Source organism: Colias croceus, chromosome 2 (genome assembly GCF_905220415.1).
Source record: "Colias croceus chromosome 2, ilColCroc2.1".
In the NCBI taxonomy this organism is placed as follows: domain Eukaryota; kingdom Metazoa; phylum Arthropoda; class Insecta; order Lepidoptera; family Pieridae; genus Colias; species Colias croceus.
In genome coordinates, this window is record NC_059538.1 from 4,602,791 (window position 1) to 4,626,551 (window position 23,761).

Sequence of the window (23,761 nt, forward strand, 5' to 3'; positions counted from 1 at the left end):
GTTCGACTGATGACCGGTTTTGTTATGCCTTATGTACATTCCGTCACTTATTTACCTCTATTTAATAAATTATTATTATATTTGACTTATAAATAATTATTGGAAACAGATACGACCTTACGCTGCTTTATCCAAGTTATTGCCAATTCGCTTATTCTCTTCGGTCAGATTGATTATATGCTGATCAGTTGAATTTCACAAAATAATTAGATTTAAATAGATTTTCGGTGCCAAGATTATTAATGCAATCGTAGTAAACTGTATAAAAAGGTTTCGGTAAATGAAGTTAGGTAAGATTTGAACCCAATGTCGGAGAAACCTCCATCGACACGCTTCAGAGAGCGGAAAATTGCTGCCGACACCTTTTGCGAGTTTTAAAGCCCACTTAAGTTCTATAATATTCATATTGACGCTATATGCTCATGTGCATACATTATGGTAGAGCTTAAATATATCGGAATGTGAATAGCAACCACATTCGATATGAAAATCATTCAATTTTATGCGTGAAATATGTATAAAGTAAATATCCTTTTGAAAATGTATTAGATTACTTTAGCTTATTATATTTCCAATCAAACATCAGTGTGTAAATTGCGTGGAGTTTAAAGAACTTTTCTGCAAATCTGAATCTTTTAAAGTTATATTAAAGGTAATTGAAAGACATTATCCACACAATAACAATTGTCAATAAATGCACAAGAATAGAAGCGAGTTCTGTAAGATGTGGGGACTCTTCTTGACTTCTTGATTACAATTTACAGCCTATTGAAGAACTGTTTTCATTCTTACTATCTATTGTTTGCGGAGCACTAAACGATTAGTGCGTAACCATTTATCTTTTATATTGATAAGTGGTCGGCGATAAGTGTGTTGTAAATCTGGGTCAACTTTGCTAACGCATTCTTTTTAATAGAATCTTGAGATAATGAAAATGTATGCTCACATATTCATTCTGTGTCTATTTGCGTTCATACAGATGCAATGTGAGGGGTCACTCGTATATTATATTGTTTACATATTTAAGTAATATATACTATGAGTCATGCAGATATGACGATTGACGTGTCAAGATTTTATGTCGTTGTTAAACTGTTTGTATGACAAAACCGACATCTTAAGTATAATTATTATTTGTTACAGATATCAAATCTTCGTGGCATTAAACATATCAGAAGATTAAGAATTAAGTTCGAAACTAACGAAAAATATTTGTAACCGTGCAGGTTAAGATATATTTTTGATAAAACAAATTATGTGTTATCTTGATTTGTAGACGAAAGAGAATATAATATTTTAAGTAACAAATGAGTATATTAAGTAGTACAAGAGAAATAATAGTATCAAAAAACATGGCGTCGATTAGTTTGAGAAGTAGTTTAAGGATATTATGGACGACGGTGGCAGCCCTGATCTTCCTCACGAGGAGTAGTGCAGCACCAGCCTTCGGAGGAACAGATAAAGCCATGGTGAGTTTTGTCACTTTTATCATCAATGACTCATACAATTACGTTCTCTCAGCATGTTATTAATAAATTCGCATGCTCTTACATAGAAGCTATACAGCATAATAAAATTATCTTTATATTATTAAATAAAAATAATTAATTAATGCTTCCTAACCGGAATTTATGATATACCGCTATCAGGAGGAATAACATAATAATCATGGGTAAATCCTACATACGCATATACCAAAATAAATTAAATGTTATTTTTGGATATTTTTATATACATAAATATTGAAGCTATTTAATACGAATGACTAATAGCTAATAGTAAGTTCCGTTAAATAAATACCGATACATATAATTAATCTTGTAAATCGGAAATGATCTCGCATTAGGTCGACAGGTGACTCACGGTTTCAAAGAATTCATCATCGGCGCCTTGAATTAAAAACTCAATCTGTAGTAAACTCACTCACGGTCGTAGTATTCATTCATAATAAACCACCCGGATACAAAAGCACTCATTTCACGTTGATTCAAACTTGATTCCTTACATTTACTTTAGCATCGTAATATGTGAATCACCAATGAACAATTATGCTCTTATTGATACCTACCACTTTATTGGTAATTCAACTTAACGACATTGTGTCATTTGTTTAGTATTCATTAATGATACGTTGTTTGTGAATGAATCAGTAAATTATATTTTTAATTATTAGTATAGAACTTTTTTGTTGTGTTCCACCAGAGTACTGCTCATTGCTCCGAGTTATTAATTAAACCTATAAAAACACATCAAATTGAATATTCCTTACTGCTTTTCACAAGTTATAAGATCATAGACGCGTAAAGGTATGTACTTCTAGAGGGTTAAAATATTTTATCATAATATACTTATCTTCATCGCATTGCAAGAATAACTGTATCATGAGTGTTTACGTGCTACCATTTAAAACAATAACACCATATCGCTCTCGAGAACTATAAAAACATATCAGTGGAAGGAAAGATTACATAAAAATGATATGAGCGGTCACCGTACCGTGAGTCAGGGAGTAGGACGTTCAGGCTTGAGGAGGAAACGGTAATAAAGTTATAAGTATATTATGTTTCTTAGAAACAGTCGAACGCATTGTGAGTCATGAAACCAGTCTCACCGGCCGCAGCCCGCAGCTCGCCTGCCGCCAAGTTCTAGGTCATAGTGCACCGACATACCTATCTTGTATTGTGTTTCATATGGTCCCATATTATTGAAGAAAACTCTTAACCCGAGGGTTTTTAACTGTTAAACTGCTTAAATGATCAAAATCGTTAGATATGAATTGATTGAAAACTTGAATTAAAAGCTGAAGAAGGTTTAATAACCTGTGCGTAATTACTATGTAAAATAATATCTTCTTTATTAAACTGATGAAGATAAAACGAAAGAATAGAATATTCAAGATCAATTTTATTTAAATATGTAGTAATTTATGGATAAAACTTTCACTCGCCCACATTTAAAAGCCATGCTGACCGACATTCTTTGTTTTAAAATAATATCGTTGAGGCGCTTGACATAAGTATTTCGAAATGTTTTTACTTTAAAATAATTTATTAACAGTTACAATTGAATTACTATATAATATATACGGCAGGTCACATAGCCAATGTTTAATTTACACAATTTTCTAAATTTGATACCTAAAAGATGTCAGTGCTGATTTACACAGGGTCAGTAGACAAGTCAGTCGCGGCGCCGAATTTCGGCTTTCTGTTTACATAGACTTCAAGCCTCTGTACTGACTTCAAATCTGTTTACACAGGGTTTTTTTTCGGGTCAGCACTGATTTGCCTCGAATTTGTCAGTTACTGACCCTGTGTAAATCAGCACTCAAGGTTTCATGGCCCTGCTATTGCTGTTAAATTGATTATAATCTGACTTTTCATAGAAAACTTATTGTGACAGTCTACAATAAATTATTAAATACAAATTAAAGTTACACGATCCACGAAACGCAAATATCGCAATTAATCATCTTTCTTTGTTAACAATTTAGGTACAAGCAAAAAGCTTCAAGGAATTTGCTTAAAATATAAGATTTTGATGTTAATATGTTGCGTATGGATTTAAATGATTGTTTTTTTATTAAATTGTTGATTTTGGTAGGTGTCCAAGGAATAGGCCAAAAGTAAGATTAAAACTAGAAAGAACTGCTATAGTAAAAGTTCAATGAAATCTAACCCAACCTGAAAAAGTTTATCTTTGAATAAAAAAGTATTGAAATGCAAAATCGTTACTAGGATACGCGTCAACGCCCACAAGTGTCGTGAGCCTCACATCGGTGTAAGTCACGAAAGCATTCCCGCAACCAGGGTTTAGCTCAAACCAAAGGGATAGTATAGGATTCAAAATTTATAGGTCATTGTCCTACGGTCACGTGACTGCAGTGTCATCTACCTCTGTCCACAACTACCGTGCTATTTCCTGCAATTCAATAGGTACTGTTATGAATAAGCACCCTTATATAGGGGGTCATTCTACCACTAAATGCCTACAGAGAACAATGCCCCAGCAGAAAGTGCCAAGAACCTGTGCCGTTCTTTGTTTCTAATGTTTGGTACATGAGTTCGATTAATGTGATATAAAAATTCGACGCATGTGCCACCGAGCGGACATCTCTCGTAAAATTTCCTACGCGGGTTAGAACAATGAACTTTAAAAGCATTTGGCATAAATAGCATGTGTAACTTTTGTTTATGTGGAGAATTTGTAAGTCCGAGACCATTGTCTTCTATTTTTTACCTCTATGATGAACATTACACCGTTCGCATACCAAACTGGATATATCATCCACCGCCCCTTTGATATGCTTTTAGGGAAACCTAATCGTATCTTAAAATCATACTAAACCCTGTCATGGCAGAAGATAAACGGATCTAAAAACAACATTATACATTTGCAAACAAGTCTGCAACTCTAGTCACGATCTGTGCTCCTGGGAAGCGAATTATTTTTGAGAATCGCGAAGAATATTTAGATAACGTCATGAGAACGGTTAATGTTTGATTGTGACAATGCTTTTGTTTCTGAGAAAATTAAAAACAGAGATTTTTCAGAATTTAGTTTTTCCTGCTGTACTAGCAATACGTAGTATTGAAACGTGGACGATTGAGGAAATTTTTAAACGTATTTGGTTGAAGGGAATCGATCATTGAACTTTTGCCTTATTCATAAAGTAAAAAACCTTTATTTGACGAAGCAGACGGCAAACAGACGGCTCCGTGAGTAATATGATTGCTGCGGTTTGGGATGTTATGAAGTGTGGCGATGGTAGCGAGTGGTGATTCTCGTCACGCGCGCAGGAAGCGCCGCCGACCTTCAGCACGCGCTCCACGGCCGCTCTTGTCCTGATCACTTCTCATTGTTAGCATCTTCCGTCATATGTACGCTTTAGATATTCCTATCGATTTAATTAATATAAAAATATGTGTATACAAAAAAACGATAACATAAAACATATAGCAAAATAAACAAGCACAGAAAGCGTTTATAACCACAGCGCAAAGGAAAGCTGCAAAGAAACAGAGTAGGTGGTGCACAAAAGATAATTTATAAGCAGTGTGTGGGAATGTAAGTTCTTAAACCTAAACTTAATAAATCTCTTGTTCGATTTGAATAAGCTTAAAAAATTAAATGAAATTATTTTACACGATTACATTTTGCAATTCAATGCAATTGTATGATGAAATACACTCTACTTTGCGATATAATTGATGAAAAAGATACAGTTACACGATTTGTTTAAATATAGAGTCAATAAAACAAACGAACGTAAAAATAAAGTATGCGACTTAGGAATAAACAGCAAAGTCATACCTGTATTTTAAATTCATCACCACGCTCAAAAATGAATAGATCCACGAATTGTGCATAGGCAAAAAGGCATATTCACTTTGTTGAAATTAACATAAAAATCCCATTTCCACGTGTAAACAGCAAATGATTGGCGGCAATCTACGGACCAGAATTGATTATATCTTAGCTATTTGAACACGTGATAAACGTGAGGACGGCAGACAAAGGGCACAAATGGGGGAAAAAATAGAATGAAGGTTTACACGCAATATGTTCTATTTTAACGTTTTGTCAATCACTTACAATTATCAGTTATTAAAGTTGCAATTTATTGTAGTGAGTAATATGTAGAGCAATTATTATTAATTTCTAAGTTTTATATCGTTTTTGTACCTACTACTTTTATATTGTGTGTATTAAAATATAATAATTTTCTTTAATGCGATGTTCTTAAAATACATTTTCTCTTTCATAAAGTTGACTGTAACATAGAGCCACGGAGCTTTTAGATAACGTTATGGATAATTTTGTGTTGATATAAAATTTTCTTGACTAGGGATAAAATACCGACTTGAAACTTACGACGTTAAATAAATTACACTCAATATTTTTATTCTTTACATTGGTGTTATTATTGTTTATAACATACTAGCGGTCCGCCCCGGCTTCGCCCGTGGTACATATTAACGTTTTCTCTACATAAGAACCATCCTCGTACTTCAAGGAATATAATAAAAAAAGAATTATCGAAATCGGTTCAGCCGTTCTCGAGTTATGGAATTACAACGAAAAGTGGCATTGATTTTTATATATTAGATTGCACCTACATTCCAAAAGCCATTCACGTACAATAATACTTACAATGTTTTCGGTAATTAATTATTAGAGAATATATTATCACATCGAGAATATTTAAAAATAAAATAAGCAGAATCAAAAGAACAGATGCTTTTAGAAGAAATAACAACAGACAAATGATTTAAACTTTAGCATAAATAATTGTTTATTACATAGTTAATAACGTTTTTCTCTCATCAGCTCAATCAGAATTGTTATTGTTAATCATAATAGATAATCTTTGTAATCCGCAATTCACAATATCTGTATATGTTTCCCATAATTACGCAATTTGCTCGGTGCAATTAAAAATGAATTTATTCATAAACATTTCTCGCTATTGGAATTTTTACATATATGTACTTATATGCCTTTTAATGGCCAGAATATTTTGCGCAGTTTCATAATAAGAATAATATAATCGTAAATTATTTATAATTGTATCAGATGTGTGAACCAATTACGCTCTATAGATACATTATGGAGACCACGAGTAGGTTTTTGCGTATCGAAATATCATTAGACCCAAAGAGCACGTGTATTTATCCCCTACACGAGTCGTACAATAACATTTTCGCGTTATTATGTATAATTTATGTACGTTTATGCCATAGTACGTTGCACTAGTAGCATTCGTTATTAACTGTCTACAACAAAGGCCGTAAAAATTATGTGTATATAGGTATTGTGTACAAACTCAACACAATATTTGTATTTTTGGATTGCATCTTTTTTAACATGTGGCTTTATTAACAATTAGGCCAAATTAAAATTTGTTTGATTATAAATTACTATTACCTCACTAGATAAAGAAAATTACTATTATGGTTTTTTGTAGGTATATGCACTTTATGTAACCAAAAACAATATATTATACGACGGAGACTGGGTCAGACTGTTTTAATCATTATTTCAAAAACTTTGTTGAAATAACAGATGTTAAATAATATCGCGTAGGAGTTGTGTTTACGTTTAATATTTTTACCTCATACAGAAATGAAAGTCATCTTTGGACCGATTAGATTGAAATTAATTATACAGTTTCAATTCAATTGCGCACTATTTACTTATTAATATAATTGGGAAGAATTAATAACATACACGTGTAATAAAGACAGCTCTATTAAGCTATCAGAGCCATCCTTACGATGCTTCCTGGAACAAATAGCGACTCATCATATAGAAATTTGTATCAACACCCAATAAGGGTTCCCACTAACCTTGTTATTATCAGCCTGATAATGAAAGAATGTCAACACTATACGATATTGTTTTATCAATACGTCACGTACAATAGTCAAAAATTAACCTGCTGCTTAATGGACTAAAAATGAAAAAAATAAATAATGTAATAGTTAAATAGTTAGTGAAGCTGAAATTAAAAGTTGTTTAGCATCATAAACATATCTCATAACCAAAACCAAAAACTAAATTTTAATTTTAATAATATTTTAGAATACTTATTGATATTTATTTTTTGCTCTAGAGTTTTTTTTTATAAAATAAACACATGGTTTCATGAATATTCTTCGTCATTATAGACCCGCATGCTAATGTTTAGAGCTAAACAATGTATATCATAGAAATGCATGCAATGTGGTGTAACAATACTCATTTGTTATAACTACTTAATCTATAGGTACTAATATTAGGAAGCTGAAGAGTTTGTTTGTTTGTTTGAACGCGCTAATCTCAGGAACTATTGGTCTGTTTTAAAAAATTATTTCGGAGTTAGATAGCCGATTTATAGAGAAAGGTTATAGTCTATAATATTATATCATCACGCTAAGACCAACAGGAGCGTAGCAGTGCGGGTAAAACCGCGGGGCACAGCTAGTTATGAATCTTTCAATGATTTTCACCAGAAACTTACAAAACATCTCTACCTTTGTGTAGCATAAGTAGAGATTAGACCTTAAGAGCATAATGAGTATTTCTCTACTTACCATGTTTTACAAAACTTACAAGTTTCAATGTATAATACAAAGACAATGCAATAAAAATAGAAGACGTTTGTACTCAATATTTTCAAATAGTACATTGCAATAAATAATAATTATAGCTTCGAGTGCCCTTGAAAACAAACAATGACTGAGTTGTTAGTATATAACTAGGTGGAAAGGTATGATTAAGGTGGACAGTGATTAAGCAACTTACGCATAGAGTAAACAAAAGGACTGGCCGGAAGTCATTTTTCCGGTAGGTTTTTCACCTTTTTATATCGAACTACAGTTTAATTAAATGTGACATCTCCTACGCCTCCTACGTATTATCTTTTTCCTTTTTTATTGACTTTTGCCTGTGCTTTTAAGTTTTACTAAATGCCATTGTCAAGTTACAAGTAAAAGTTTAAAGATCAAGGCACAATCAAATTTTAATTTCTCCATTCTGTACTGCTTCGAAGGGTTTATTTTTATTTTTTCGTTAAGGACTTTCTGTTTTATACAAAAGCAACATAGTGAGGACTTTACTTAAAAAAAAATTACATTCATTTCAATTTACATTTTAATGTGTGTAATAATAACGAGTAAATAGGTCGGTTAGGAATTAAAATGTAGAGTAAAGAAAACAAGAAATATAAAACGAACGACGTGTTGATCTATGAACTTCACTCTATTATCACAGGTACCACAACTATTACACATCCGATATCACCAACAAAGTGTCTGTCGACTAGACATCATCTTTGCATTTAACTCGACACATTTTCCGTTCGAAAGTGACCTTAACAGTGACAATCGAAGCAGCGTGTTTCCGAATCACATAAACATACATGTTACCGGCCCCAGACTCCGACCGTTACCGAGGCACACTGACCCCGATACGCTTGTACAAATTTATTAACCCGTCGACAAATACTTTTACATTATCCTCACACTGCGATAATAGGATTTACTGTTATAGTTATTTTGAATACCGCCTACGTGACATGAAATCGACATTGAACAAGAATCAATTCGCACTTCGTTTTCGACTTAACGGTTGAAAGGATAAGCGGAATAATGTTAACGCTGTCAGCGGAATTTGATCGGTTTGATTTGGGTTTGATAGGCATCAATCTTGAGGTTAATGCACTTTTTAGAAATGAGCGAATCTGATTCAGTTATCTTTACAACAGTCCATGACGCTACTTTTATTAAATATTTAATTAAACTAAATTTTCAGAGTTGGATAAGAATCTATACTCTCCTAAATAAAAAGTTAGTTGCTAATATCATCGATTTTTTACACCTTGTAACGTATCTTTTAATTTTGATGTAACCGAATACCGTAAGCATAAAGGTGAAGAGTCGAAAAATTAATTCAGCGGTGCATTCGTATGTTGCATCAAATCAGAACCTGACAATACTCCAACTATATTATGAAGTCAACGATCGTCACACAGGGCAAGTACCTGAACGAAGACGAAATCGAGCCATACCAAAACAATCACTAACTGTTTACTAAGAATTAAACGGAGATAACTTTGTTTTCGACTTGCACTCTTGTCGTTATTTGATTTGCAAATAAAACACGGCTAATTATAATTGAATAAACAAACGCTCATGCACATTGAGTCTTCTTGTATGTTTCCTGGAGATTTTTGAATCGATTTAAATTACGTCCTTTTAGAAGACACATAGACTTTGTAGTCAATGATATTTATTAGAAAATTAGAAGTATGGGATGCAATGGGATAATATGACTGTAGCAATCATTTCAATTACCCATTATATGCTATATTCTCGGGATATAAAAACATATAAAGTGAACCAGTAGGTATATTAACCATCAGACCTTATGGTACTGCATCGTCGTTAAAAACATATTGTATGTTTCGTAGTACCAAAGAATTTTGTAAAAGCGAAAGCTCTACCGTTCCGTGCTTTTTCAATGCACGCACTATTCAATAGCATACATTTTCCTGTTAAAAAACGATCGCAAATGAACATTTGTTGCGCTCATTTGCCGCCTCAGCACGTAGTATGCAACGATTGTTGTTAAGGAAAAACAATAAGTGTGCGGGGGTATTGACTGCAGACATTGTTAATAGTATTCCCTCAGCTAAGATGAACAAAGACGTGCGGTGCCAGTCAGAGATGCGCGGTACACATTGCGATGCGCCGCACGCGCCGACTGCCAAGGTTGCTGTAGTGTAAACCGACGCTGCATGCTTGCGGTTGCTGAACAGTGAACATAAGATCAGAGAACAACCGTGTCGTTCACATCGTATTTATACAAACTCAAACATACTGCAATAAGGGATGCTCATGAGCTGCCGTGTGTAAATAAGTTGAAACCCAGTTTTTCGGGAATCGATATGATTGTTTCTCGTGACTATACCCTTAAACATCCTTAAACCAATCACAAACACAATCTTAAACCAATTTAAAGCTCTAAAAGTTCCGTTCGAAATCTAAGCTAACGTTTCCAAATTCCGTGGATCTTTAATAAAGCTGATAAAGAAGTCAATTTTTGGCATAGCACCGGAATTATCGCTTTTGTGGTCTTATATTTAGCAATTTTCACTGTTTACTTTCTTATCAAATGAGTAGATAATAAACAATGAGGGATAACCTTGCGTACGCGCACGATTTACCAGATAAAAACTGAGAAAGTACCTACTTTGTGATGTCATGGTGTATGCACCTACTTATGAACACCAGATAACATGTATGAAATTGATAATTATTAACTGGAAGATATGGCAAACAAAAATAACCAACCTAGAGGCTAGAAATACTCGTATATATTATATACTTATAACACTAAAAGTTAAACTTTTAATCATTTCTTCAAAACCAAGCTAGTTTTACCATAATTATGGTACGTTTAAAGCGATATACCTACAATAGGAAGCATTACTCATTTGATGATATGTTTTTCTCCACTGGCAACACTTATTCATCATGGTAATTTGTTTGTTGGCATGGACGTTACCGTCATAAAAGGAAATAATAAATTACTACTATAGTGGAAACATGTAAATATGAATATTAAATTACAATTTTCTCTGAACGTTATTTTTCCATTTTATTGCACAAAACGTAGTAATCCTTTACATAAAATGTAACTCTATAGCACAAACAACTATCAACTAACCCATGATATCAAGATCTTTCATTATTATGTTCTTTTCTGGCTGTATCGTCTTCTGCCTACTAATTTTCTTACCATAAGCATGCTCATGTCATTAACAAAGGTCCATATCCGCTATGGATACGGCAGTCTAATTATGATTCGCACTTCCAGATGTATTTAGCTCAATACGGGTACCTGAGCCCTTCAGTACGGAACCCCTCTAGCGGACATATCATGGATGAAGGCTCATGGCGGAAGGCGATTGCTGAATTCCAGAGCTTTGCTGGATTAAATACAACAGGTAAAAGTCTTATATTTATCGAGTAAATATTTCTATGAAAAGGAATAATATAAAAGAAGTGTATCTTTTCGGGATAAATGGAAACTTTTAATGTATATATATATAGGTATGTAAGTAGGTACAAGCGTGTCCAAATAATTTATTGCAACGTCTCAATTGTGTCGTAGATAAATAAATAAACATAAACAATAATGACACCCAAACAGGTTACCCATAGATGATTAATATTAAATGAATACAAATAAATATCCTGCTCCACGACAGTCAATTAATTCAGATAATTTAAATTTCAATAATGTAAACTTCAGTGGGGAACAGCTGTATGGTAACTAGCGCATCTGTATGCGTGACCACTGACCATACAATGAACGTTCGTCGAATTGCTGGTTTGACGTAATTAGTGTAATAGTAACCCATAACCGTTTCTCAGTGACCTTGCTGGACGCTGGGTGTAATGAATCATACTTATTTTATACATAAATACTTTAGTATCAAATGTACATGAATTTTTATCTTTATTTTTATGTACAATTTCTGTAAATAAGTTTTACTGTAACTAGTACATACTGCTGATCACTATTCTATTCAATAGAGTATGAGCAATACTCTTAACCAAATATTTAACAAAACATAGCGCCGTCATTTCTTCCCGTATATGTTCACAATTTTGAATCTCTACCTAAGACAATACTAGTTACGATACTTCCACGCTAAATAAAAAATAGGTAAAGTCCCATCACCCATGTATATAAAAATAGCAATTTATCCAATATCACGAGTCATGACATGAGTAGCAGATGCAATTGACATTGACAATGCAATTACCGTCAATGAAATCATGGTTGGCAGGAGACCACTGAAATACCATACCATTACGTGGTTAGAACTTTAATTTCACCTGTACGTGTCTTGACACCGAAGTAGCTAGCTTGCTATTGTATGAAGTTCATTGTTATCTGAATAAATATATACAAAGTTAAGATCATGCTTATATTATTATCGTTATGTGTGAAGAAAAACAATTGTAACATTATTTCAGAGCTTTTGAAGAACTTATTAGGTTTTAATTGTAATTCAATTGGTTGCGACGTAACAACATAGAGGTAATAAATTTAGCACATTATAGCCAAGCAGAAATATTAATTAATTGTAAATAATACGTACATTGATAAATTATATATCATTTTATTAATGATGTAGTTTTGCTCACGTGTTCATAATATGTAGGATTATGTAACGACTCTATAATACATAATTAGCACTTATTAAGGTAAGTATAAAACTTGGTAAAAAAATCTTAAAGAGAGACCTTACTACAAGTTTAAAGAAACACTGGGTTTTCATTAAAAAGGGAACTCATGTTCATGTTGAACTTTGTTTTGTGTAATGACATAAAAATATATAACAAAAAGTCGTATTTATAATTGTCTATTACGTTTGTACGTGTGTAAAGGTGTTTATATCAGTTGATTTCCGTTTGCGTTTTTTTATGTATGATTGTGTAATTGCTTCCTGGTCATCACAATCAGGTGTTAAAATTTTAAAATCTCAATAAAACACACGTACTTTTATTCGACAAAGGGCTAAATACAATGTACATACTTTATTTGTATTATTCTTAGAACTACCTCGCAACAATTCGTAATTAATTCTTTTGTCTCTCATTTTCCTCATTATCGGTGAATATATTGACTATTAATTAATATTTTTTATTGTTGAATTTTATCGTGAATTTTTGTTCAAGCTTTTTATTTCTTCTGTAGGTGAATTAGACGAAGAGACGATTAGTGTTATGTCATTGCCGCGGTGTGGTGTTCGCGACAAAGTTGGTTTTGGTGAAAGTCGTGCCAAACGTTACGCGCTCCAGGGTGAGTTATCTTTTAAATTCATATTGTATTGCATTGTAGCTATGTTGTATTTTTGAACCTTATTAATGTAAATTTTACTGCATTTCTAGGGTCAAGATGGCGCGTCAAGAATCTAACATACAAGATCTCAAAATACCCATCGAGACTTAACCGCGCTGAAGTGGATGCTGAGCTTGCCAAGGCCTTCAATGTATGGTCCGACTACACCGACCTCACCTTCACGCAGAAACGATCTGGGCAGGTCCACATTGAAATCAGGTAAGGGAGATTTAAGTGCCCTATCATGTTTATTGTAAGTTATTTATGCATATAGAATGCATCTGATATTGCTGCACACCATATAGTAGTGTAATTTTTATGAATGTCCATACTAAATATTATGTACTGTATACAATCGACTTTTGCAATAGTAGGTATATGATTATACTATATATAAAAGTAAAATAATTAGACCACTATCTCTATTGTAAATCTAACGTTATGACTTAGATTATCGATCTTGGCTTGAATGATTAATCGCTTTATTTATTTCATTGTTCAGGTGTAAATGACCCAATAATATTACATTTCACACTGTGATTTCACGGTGTAACTACTACACATAGTCTCAAGATAAAACCTTTGTGCGGACTAAACTGCGGACTAAACGTCAACGATAACATTCTCATATCAACATTCCAGCGTATTGAATTAATTTTGAAATCAAAATATAAGGAAAGCTTTGTTGCATGTTGGTTACTAATAAAACCTGATTACATTAAATTTTAAATTAAATAAAAGTGATAATACCGCAGAGACATTGTCCAACACGCAATACAAGCAATTCAGTATTATCCGTCATATAATCGAAATATTTGAGTACAGTTTGGACACAATGGTGATCAGTGTTGTGGAACACAAATTGCTGGCATTGACTGCCATTCGCCTATTTGTATGACAACTCACGTAGTATCAAATCTGCATTACGACTTCTATCGTAAATTGTTACCGTGCAACTGTTTTGTAGCTTGTAATAATAGAATGGGACTGAAATCGATTGAACAATATTTTTCAATGATTGCAATTATTCGAATGATTTAAGACCTAGTAATTATTTTATCTTTATCTCTTTTAATGGTCAATTATTACTTAATTGACAGTTTCGTAATAAAACGCAGGTTAATAAATTTAATTACAGTTATGCATTATTCTCTGAAACTGTTTAAAATTGTCATCGAAGTAGGAATATATTACAATATTTTACAATGTAAAATTAATTCGAACAGGTTTGAAAAGGGAGAGCACGGTGATGGTGATCCTTTCGATGGACCTGGAGGCACCCTGGCCCACGCCTATTTCCCTGTAAGTAATACCGCTTTCAAACAACAATATTACTCCAAATTTCCTTAGTTTAATGATACCTGAAAATAAGGGTATTGCCGTTTGTGTGCCTCGTTATTCAACAAAATCCACTTAATTATGATTTAAACCGCAAAACGGTCCCCTCTTTTGTATCGAATATATTATTCATTTCCATGGCAGCATAAAGCAAACATAAAACGATGCGTGAAGACGGCTTTCCAAATAATATTATACAAAAAATATTTGCTCACGGATGTAACACATTACCACAATATAGAGAGTAACATTTTGAAATGAGATGTTATCTTAATTTATTTTAACAACTTTTATTTGAATGTAAAACTCACTATATACGTATTATCCTGTCATTTTACATTAATTTTTTATAATAATTAAACATTTCCTTGATGTAAATGTTAAATAGTTTCAACGCCGTTTGTTTCTACAATTGCTTTGTACGGGAAATATTTTTTTTAAAATTAAAACGTGCTACGAGCTTTCGGCTTTCGCTGATAATGTATAATCGATAAAGCATTACTCCCTGACGGTTTTTTTATTCTGAAGTAACGTATTAAATGTTTTTTCATTATTTAACCAGGTTTATGGAGGTGACGCCCACTTCGACGACGCTGAAATGTGGTCCATCAATTCAAGACGTGGCACCAATCTTTTCCAAGTAGGATCATATTAATTCTTAATTTCTTTACTTATTTTTTATTGCAAATTTGGAAAATAAAAGATTTCGAGCATATACATCAAATACTGATAAATGTTTTTAGGTAGCTGCTCACGAATTCGGTCATTCGTTAGGATTGTCTCACAGTGACGTCAGATCAGCTCTTATGGCGCCCTTCTATAGAGGATACGACCCAGCTTTCCAACTAGATCAAGATGACATTCAGGGTATACAGGTAAGCTTTTGTGTTTATTTAAATGATAGCACAATAAGACAGTTTATACGAAGTTTTTGTCAGAAAATATCTTTTTAATGGGTAATAGATAAAAATACAATGAAGACCATTATTAGTTTGAGTAATATCCTAGAATTGTATTAAAGGACCAAAAGATACTTTTTTGAAGTATACGAAGCAATAGAAAAACATTTCACCCTTCTGTTTTCAGGCACTATACGGACACAAAACACAACTCGATATCGGTGGCAGTATAGCCCCCAACCCCACAATCCCACGCGTCACCACGCAACAACCTGCCTCCGAAGATCCCACGCTGTGTTCTGATCCCAAAATCGACACAATCTTTAACTCTGCTGATGGTGCTACTTTTGTTTTCAAAGGTATGGTATATTCAAACCATGTAACTTTAATATTTTTTCATACATGCATTTAATGCTATAAATTATTGTTTTATGCTATAAAATTGCAACACGTTATTTATTAAACACATATAAAACGATTAATGCTACATGAATGCCGACGTATTAAATATTGACTGTCATTGCGGAGCTAGTAAAGGCCATCAATCATGTCAGCGTTGTATGCGTGAACTAAAATATTATACCCGATTATTAATTTTATCTATATTTTCATAACCCTCTACAGGGTAACCCGTACACTGTACAGTGTAAACGTGACCCTGATTATAAACGTGACGTGATTTATTTATATTATTATTCTAGGAGAGCATTACTGGAAGCTGACAGAAAATGGCGTAGCAGCTGGATACCCGCGTCTCATCGCCAGATCCTGGCCAGGTCTCCCCGGTAACATCGACGCAGCTTTCACTTACAAAAACGGCAAAACCTACTTCTTCAAGGGATCAAAATACTGGAGGTATAACGGCCAGAAGATGGACGGCGACTATCCTAAGGAAATTAGTGAAGGTAAATTTGAAATACCAGGCAGTACCTAAAATTTTTACTAAAAGCTTCTTTGCTTATTATAGGACAGACCAAAATTTTATTCCTAGTAACGTTCTCTTAACAACCCTTTCGATTGATTCACAATTTGGCTTTGAATAATATTAATGAATGTCCTAAGAAAACTTTTCAAAACGTTAATGTAATAAATTTTCAGGTTTCACCGGCATCCCAGACAACATAGACGCAGCCCTCGTATGGTCAGGAAACGGCAAGATCTACTTCTACAAAGGTTCCAAGTTCTGGAGGTTCGACCCCGCTCAGCGTCCCCCCGTCAAGTCTACTTACCCCAAACCCTTGTCCAACTGGGAAGGCATCCCGGATAACATTGATGCGGCCTTACAGTATACGAATGGTTACACGTACTTCTTCAAGGGTGGATCTTATTGGCGGTTTAATGACAGAAGTTTCAGTGTAAGTATTGCTAATCGAATTGACGAATCATTTGAAATGTAATTGAATCTAACCCGTTTTAGTTACCTACTCGCGTTATTAATGTTTAATGGAAAATTAAATTAGATAATAAATTAATATACCACACACCAAATGTGATTCTGAATTGTATAATCTATACAATTAAATTAAAGCAATCAAGATAAAAAAATACTTTTCCTTAGAATGATTGCTTCACAAACCTTCTTGACAGGATTATTTATCGATTTATTTTTCCCAGGTGGACATGGACACGCCAGCGTTCCCCAGGTCGAGTGCCTACTGGTGGCTAGGGTGCAGCTCAGCGCCGCGCGGCACTGTCGGAGGTAACGCGCGCCTCACGCACTCGCCAGAAGCCGACGATGATGTTGGCGACATTCTGTTCGACGCAGGTATGTTCCGGCGTCCAGCGGCTCTTGGTTTTAGGGACTTTATTGTTGAAAGTGAAAGCTGTTTTGACTTTAAAATAAGAGGGCAGAAAATTTCACGTGCTCTGCTAAAGCACCGTGCTAGCAGCTAGCAATTTACAATCTTTTCAAAAATGATTAAATTGTGGGGGGAATATGATTGCAGATTTAAATAATAAGAGTGATTATAAGACATTTTAAATATTTACGTTTAATATGCAAATGAATAATTAATTATTGATTTATTTTACACAGAAACAGCCAACAAATACCAAGAGTTTTTTATTTCCGATGTTTAGGACCGTCTTACCAACTCCACTGTCTGTGGTAGAATGAGTCTGCTTTGTTATGTGTCTGTTATGTTTCTGTTATTTCAGTATGTTCTTTGTTTCTTAAAATACTGTATTAGATTAGTTTTCCTTTTTTGTAGAATGTGATTTCTTTTCTTTTGTATTTGATTTGCCTGTTTTATTGTTTTATGATTTGTTGTTTTTGTCATAACCATTTTCAGATACTAACCTGCGATGCGTTTCGCAATTAACAAAAATCTTTTGATATACCTACTAATGAAAACTAACATTCTTTTTACAAAAAGCACTAACAGCAAAAAATAACAACTTTAACATAATATCTAAAAGTGATATACTAATCAGTTTTGCAATGGCAATAAAATATATTTTAACATTTTGTTTGGCTTATGCTTAAGCAGTGGTTGATGGTTGATGGTCCGGTCACAACACCACGGCTTCTGGGCGCCTACGAACATACCTAAGATACGTTGAAAATTATTTGAATAAATTCAAAAATATTTATTCGTAAATATTATAATTTTGGACGTATACCTAAAAGTAAACTTTAATTAAGGAATTTTTTAAATGCACACTAGTAAAGCAATGCTAAACTGTATCTAAAACAAGAGTACCTATATTCTAAAGAACAGTTCAAAGTAAAAAAAAAATACATTTAATTAAATTTAAAATAGATCTTGTTTAGATACTATGTTTGTATAGTTAACACGCAGTGCAATTTCAATCACAACAAAGTAATTAATTGAAATGGTGCACTTTTCGTTTTCAAGTGTCATTCACAGATTTCAGTGTTTTAAATAACGTGTTGGTGACTGGATTCTCTACACGTTACAATTTGTGTGTTTTGTGTTTGTCTTTTAGGTGTAAAATCAACCGCTCCCAGATCATTCTTCTGGTTCAGGAAATAGCCCGGATGGATGCTCCTGAATATTGTACATAATATTACATAAACAAAGACTCAATTAGTTATAGAGGATATGAATACCAGTGAGATTATAAGACAATAGCGGTGATTTTTATACCGGCAGTCATGTCACGCGCTGTGTGTACGTTGAATTTTATCACATTTGCATGGTAGTGATAAGTAGGATGCGCTTAGAGCTTGTTAGCGATTTGGCATGTGCTTCCTTACTCGTACGCTTCGTATCAAGCTTCCTACATAACATAGTTCATACCTAGTTTATACATAATTCATTCTGGTTCATATTGAATCAAAAGTAGTGTAGGTACCTAGTTTAGATGGCACGTGGGGTTTTACGTGTTTAATTGTGGAATTAACGTCAATAGACTACATTTTCTTCATAAAGGGTTAAGTTAGATTAATAAGTAAGTCCTGTATGACCACATAGTTAATAGGTTGTGGGAACTGTTGGTTATTTTCTAGATTCATTCCTGAGTAAAATACTACGCTTCGACCTAAGTATTTAAAGATCATCGGGTGCTGCTAGAGAAAATCCTAGCCATCTTTGTAATGTAAGATTATTTTCACATTCACGTGTGAAGTGTCACGTGTGCGGTGTGAATCATCTGCATTTATAGTTGGGACTGTTTTTTTATTCATACTTAGTGCACCTACGGTTGAAATGAATTGATTTGTATGTGACTAACATTGTCGAATATACGACTGCATGCGTAATTCGACCCATCAAAAGTATCAATCATTGAGATAACAAAATAAAATATTCAGGAAAATGAGATAACTATACTCGCTCTATGTATATAGATATCAATTTATGCATGCTAATGTACGAGTAGTATAGTAATGTAAATAGTACAGTGAAGTAGTTAGCTGGTAACGGTGACACTAAAGACTTGCTAAAGTCGAGTTCATGTTTCAGTGGTCAACGTTCAGTCAGGAGCCTTACTGTAGTATGTACTTGGGCTCCGTTACCTAAGGAGGACTAGAAACGTCCTCCGTCGCGCCATCACTCACTCGCATCGTAGGTTTCTTTTCATTTCTTTTGCTTGGTAAAACTGTTGAAAAACACAGATTTGTTTTGCGGGATTTACGCCTCATTACATTCATCACTCATTTGTGTTGTTCATTGCACTTATTGTGCACAGATGCACCGATCGTATCGCTACACGTTCACCCGTTAAATTATTTGTTACGTGTTTTGGACAGATGGCGCCGATGACGCGGGTGGGAACAGGAGGAACAGTGGGACGGTCATGACGTCGCCTGCTACTTGGATGGTGCTCAGTTTAGCGCTGGCGTTTACGCTTACCTCCACAGTGCGCGCCTAGCGCAAAGAAACACTGCGTCTCTCTCTGTGATCGTGTGTGTGTGTCTGTTAGTGTTCGATATATTGTGTATAGCGAACGCCGTACTGTTGACGAGTGCGAACTTTTATACTGTTGCGAGAACAATAATTTAATTCGAAGTCATAGTTTTTATACTTAATATAAATAGATGATGTAAGCTCGAGTGTGATATTGAAGTAAGAGAAGTATTTGTATTAAATCATTTAAACAAAACTCATGTGTTTCTTTCGATTCCTTTTAATACTGGCAAAATTATGATTAATGTGATTAAAAAATAAGAGACCTGATTGCATTTTTTGAATTGTTTATTTAACATGTTCTGTTCCTCTTATAATTCCACTTAAGTTAGTAATTACAAGTTTATCGACAATATTTTTCGTTTTTATTTCATTTTCATAAACGCACTTTTTTAATAAACATCTCCACAATTCTTCATAACACGGTCGTGCGACCTACTGTCTCGATCGTTCTAACTCTTAGGAAAATGCAAATAATATTAAATTTCAAAATCTGTCTACATTTATACGAATCGATTAATCTTACTTCGAGTGTCAAACGATGCTAATACATGAGAAGGGTGGCCGGCGCTCGCTCTACGGCGTAGGCCAGCGCTCGCGCCCTCCTCGCCGGGCTCGTAGCGCCGACTCTACACTCACACAAGCGTTCGCGCCGTCCACGTGTTCGGCAATCGCATGTGCCACGTAGCACATGGACCTAGGACGGCCTCACATATGTTCGAGATGTTTACGTTTGTAAATAATAGTGGAATGTTGTGTGTAACGCCGACGTGACTGTAAAATCGGTCAACCATTATTTACGAGGCGAAAAAGACTTAGTACACGACCACTACTCGAGAAACACCTACGACACATCCTAGATCATATTAATATATAGGAGGCCTGCTTACTGTGGCAGTCGCAACCGACGATATGACCCGCATCGGGTTCATTCTCGTCGACACTTTTCAATTTAATATTACACTTTACACTATTCTAACTCTCTCACTATGATTTTAGATACATTACCGCTTTCTTTAATGATTTACGAACATATCAACTTACGAGACAAAATTTTGTGACGTACTGAATGCGTGCTCTCTGATAAAAATATATTTATATGATCTAGAACTTATTAATATTAAAATTAGCATTAAGTCCAAATTATCGTACTAAAAGATAAACAGAACTCTATTAATTTGCTCTATGAAATTAACAAATAGAATAGAATATTTATATTGTTCTTAATGTATTTTTAACAAATGGAATTTTCGAGTCACAAGTAGATTTAATAGCCATTAAGGCACTCAACAAAGAAGGGGCTAAGAGAATAAATCTTTCCAATATTGCTCTGTATATAACTTTCTATAAACTCCATTAACCATTTTTCAAATTGGTGTATTTTATTGAATTAATTATTAATAGTGCATAATATTAAAAATAAGTTGATATTCTCTTAGTCACTTGATTGTTTCAGAGATGTACATAAACATATGACTTTTCATTGGCAAAAATTATATATTACAATTCTATATATAAGTAATTTGAATGAAGAAATAGCACTTTCGGGGCTTCAGTAGGTACCTAAGGATGAATCGATTACAAACTCTTATGGTAGTAGTCAATAATAATACAATCTATTTCTTGGTACATATTTTTCATAAGACATGGTTGAATCACCGCATGCACCTTATAGCCATCGCCTCATCGAACGTATTAATAATCGTACCTATATATAATCTGACACAATGTGATCGTACCAGTGAATGCAATTAATTGACTAATTAACCAATTCGAAATCGAAAATGATAATTACACCCATACCCTTCTCTTTTTTATCGTGAGCCCGTTATGTCATTGAACTTTGCCCTGTAACCGACCATCAAATTTCACATATAGGTATAACTCGATCTATCTCCACGATCATAATAATCTTTTGTAATTCAATGTGCAAAAGATTATTCCTTCTTGTTTATTGTCTAATTACATTAAAACTATTTGAATACTATTCGAAAGACCGTATCGTAACTTTATAACCACTTTATAACCTAGTAAATAATTGAAAGCCCTTGACATATTCATAGAATAAGCCCGAAGTCAAGTGTAACCGTGTATTTTTGCTTCTTGTAATTATTTTATCAGTTTCATTCATTTAACAATCCATGCCAGTATAAGCTGGCCAATTTTAGTCCACATTAGCAGATGTTACATGACATCGGCAAACCATTTTGTATAGCTACTCGATTAGTTCCGAACTCTCGACTTTCTGGTTGTCGGCGTCAACAACTGAGCTTTCAATTAGTTATTGGATTATAAAAATGCATCTTAAAGGTACTTTGACCCCAAGTATCGGTAGTATTTAGGTTGACATTCCACCGTCTCGATATGCCATTGTTATAAGATTAAAATATTTATCCTAGGTTCTCTGATTAATAAACACGGTTAGTACAATCGCGTAACTACCTTATCGGTGTAATATATCGATATAAAATTTGATGGTCGTTAGCTGTGAGACCTTTTGTTTTCAAATGTTTTGAACAGATGAAAGATGGTGATGTGTTTGACAGACATTAATTAAATTATTACGAAGTTTTTCGTTGTCATGCAATACAAGGTTTTATCTTCGCGACACTTATCGACTTATACAATAATATTTCTTTTCATAAGCGCATTTGTAAGTCTATCTTGTGAGTATGCAATAACATAATTCCTAAATTTCGACGTATAAAATATTTAACATCCATTTTACAGTATGAAGAAGGCTAATATTTGGTGTTGTTTCCCTTACATTAGTATTACGAAGAAGAAAAATATATTATCCTATTATACATACTGTGCAATATGTAATTACAGTTCACTTATAACCCCGAAAGTAAATATTTTTATTGTGCGTGTCCGGATAAATCGTGTACACAAAATTTCTTCGCAAACATAAACTGAACAAGATACTAAAGGTCTGGTAATAAAATTACGGCCAATTTTTAACATGAACTCAGAAAACACTCAATACATAAATCGTGATACTGAACTTGAATTCGCACCAAAGTAACTACATTCATATTCCTATGCTATTTATTTCCAGTAATAGTTACAGCTAAGTACATAATATTCATACATTGTTAGCAACTTCTTTCATAATATTTGTGCGTTAAACATTTACACGTTATTTATGTACATCAAAACATACATTTAATTAAAATATAAAACATAAAATACACCAAATTTTAGATTTAAATAAACATCGAAATACACTCATTATATTAAACCTACTAAAGACACTATTCACTGAATTTTGTTCATGAGCGGACCTCGTCTATGTGATTTCTACATGGATAACAGTTAAACACTACCAATTATTGCTAAGGTGTTCCTACAAAAATTAAAAAAATTACTAAAACCCGTAATAATAAATAAAGATTCCTTTCGTATCGTCGCGTGCTTTTAACCAGTTGTACAATAAATGGGAATTTGTGAATATTTTATTTCCAAAATATATGTCTTGTTGAAAAATACATGAAATTGTAAATAAAAAATGAGGCATGTCATATAATCACAAACAACATTCGAACCGAACTCCTCGCTTTTGGTCTTTAATACTCTACTCTAATGTTAAAATAGTGGACAAGAAGAGAAGATTATTAAGAGTGAGAGTAGAAATATCCAAAAAGAAGGAATGTACGGTCAATGTGTAAGTTTTAACGAGTGCTCGAAATTGATCCAACTAATTATGTACTAGTAATTCATTTTCTAATTCTAAATTTTGATAATTTACACATA

The 23,761-nt window shown here is 33.6% G+C and overlaps 1 protein-coding gene across 11 annotated transcripts; it reads left to right on the forward strand.

The window, feature by feature from the left end:
• The first annotated feature begins 1,143 nt into the window (after positions 1-1,143).
• LOC123699336 (matrix metalloproteinase-14) lies at positions 1,144-20,205 on the forward strand. 11 transcript variants are annotated; one of them, XR_006752510.1, is made up of 14 exons: positions 1,144-1,469; positions 11,338-11,491; positions 13,255-13,359; positions 13,449-13,617; positions 14,625-14,700; positions 15,299-15,376; positions 15,480-15,611; positions 15,823-15,994; positions 16,337-16,540; positions 16,734-16,990; positions 17,250-17,400; positions 18,585-18,769; positions 19,562-19,663; positions 19,849-19,885. XR_006752510.1 is itself a non-coding variant. In XM_045646294.1 (13 exons), exons 1-12 carry the CDS (start codon positions 1,308-1,310, stop codon positions 19,149-19,151), a joined length of 1,704 nt encoding a protein of 567 aa, XP_045502250.1. In that variant the 5' UTR covers positions 1,144-1,307; the 3' UTR covers positions 19,152-19,196; positions 19,849-19,987. The 11 variants fall into 11 exon arrangements, 4 of the variants coding, with proteins under 4 accessions (XP_045502250.1, XP_045502223.1, XP_045502237.1 ...); XR_006752515.1 differs by having other exon boundaries at positions 17,250-17,334; XR_006752513.1 differs by having other exon boundaries at positions 11,362-11,491.
• The last annotated feature ends 3,556 nt before the right edge of the window (positions 20,206-23,761 follow it).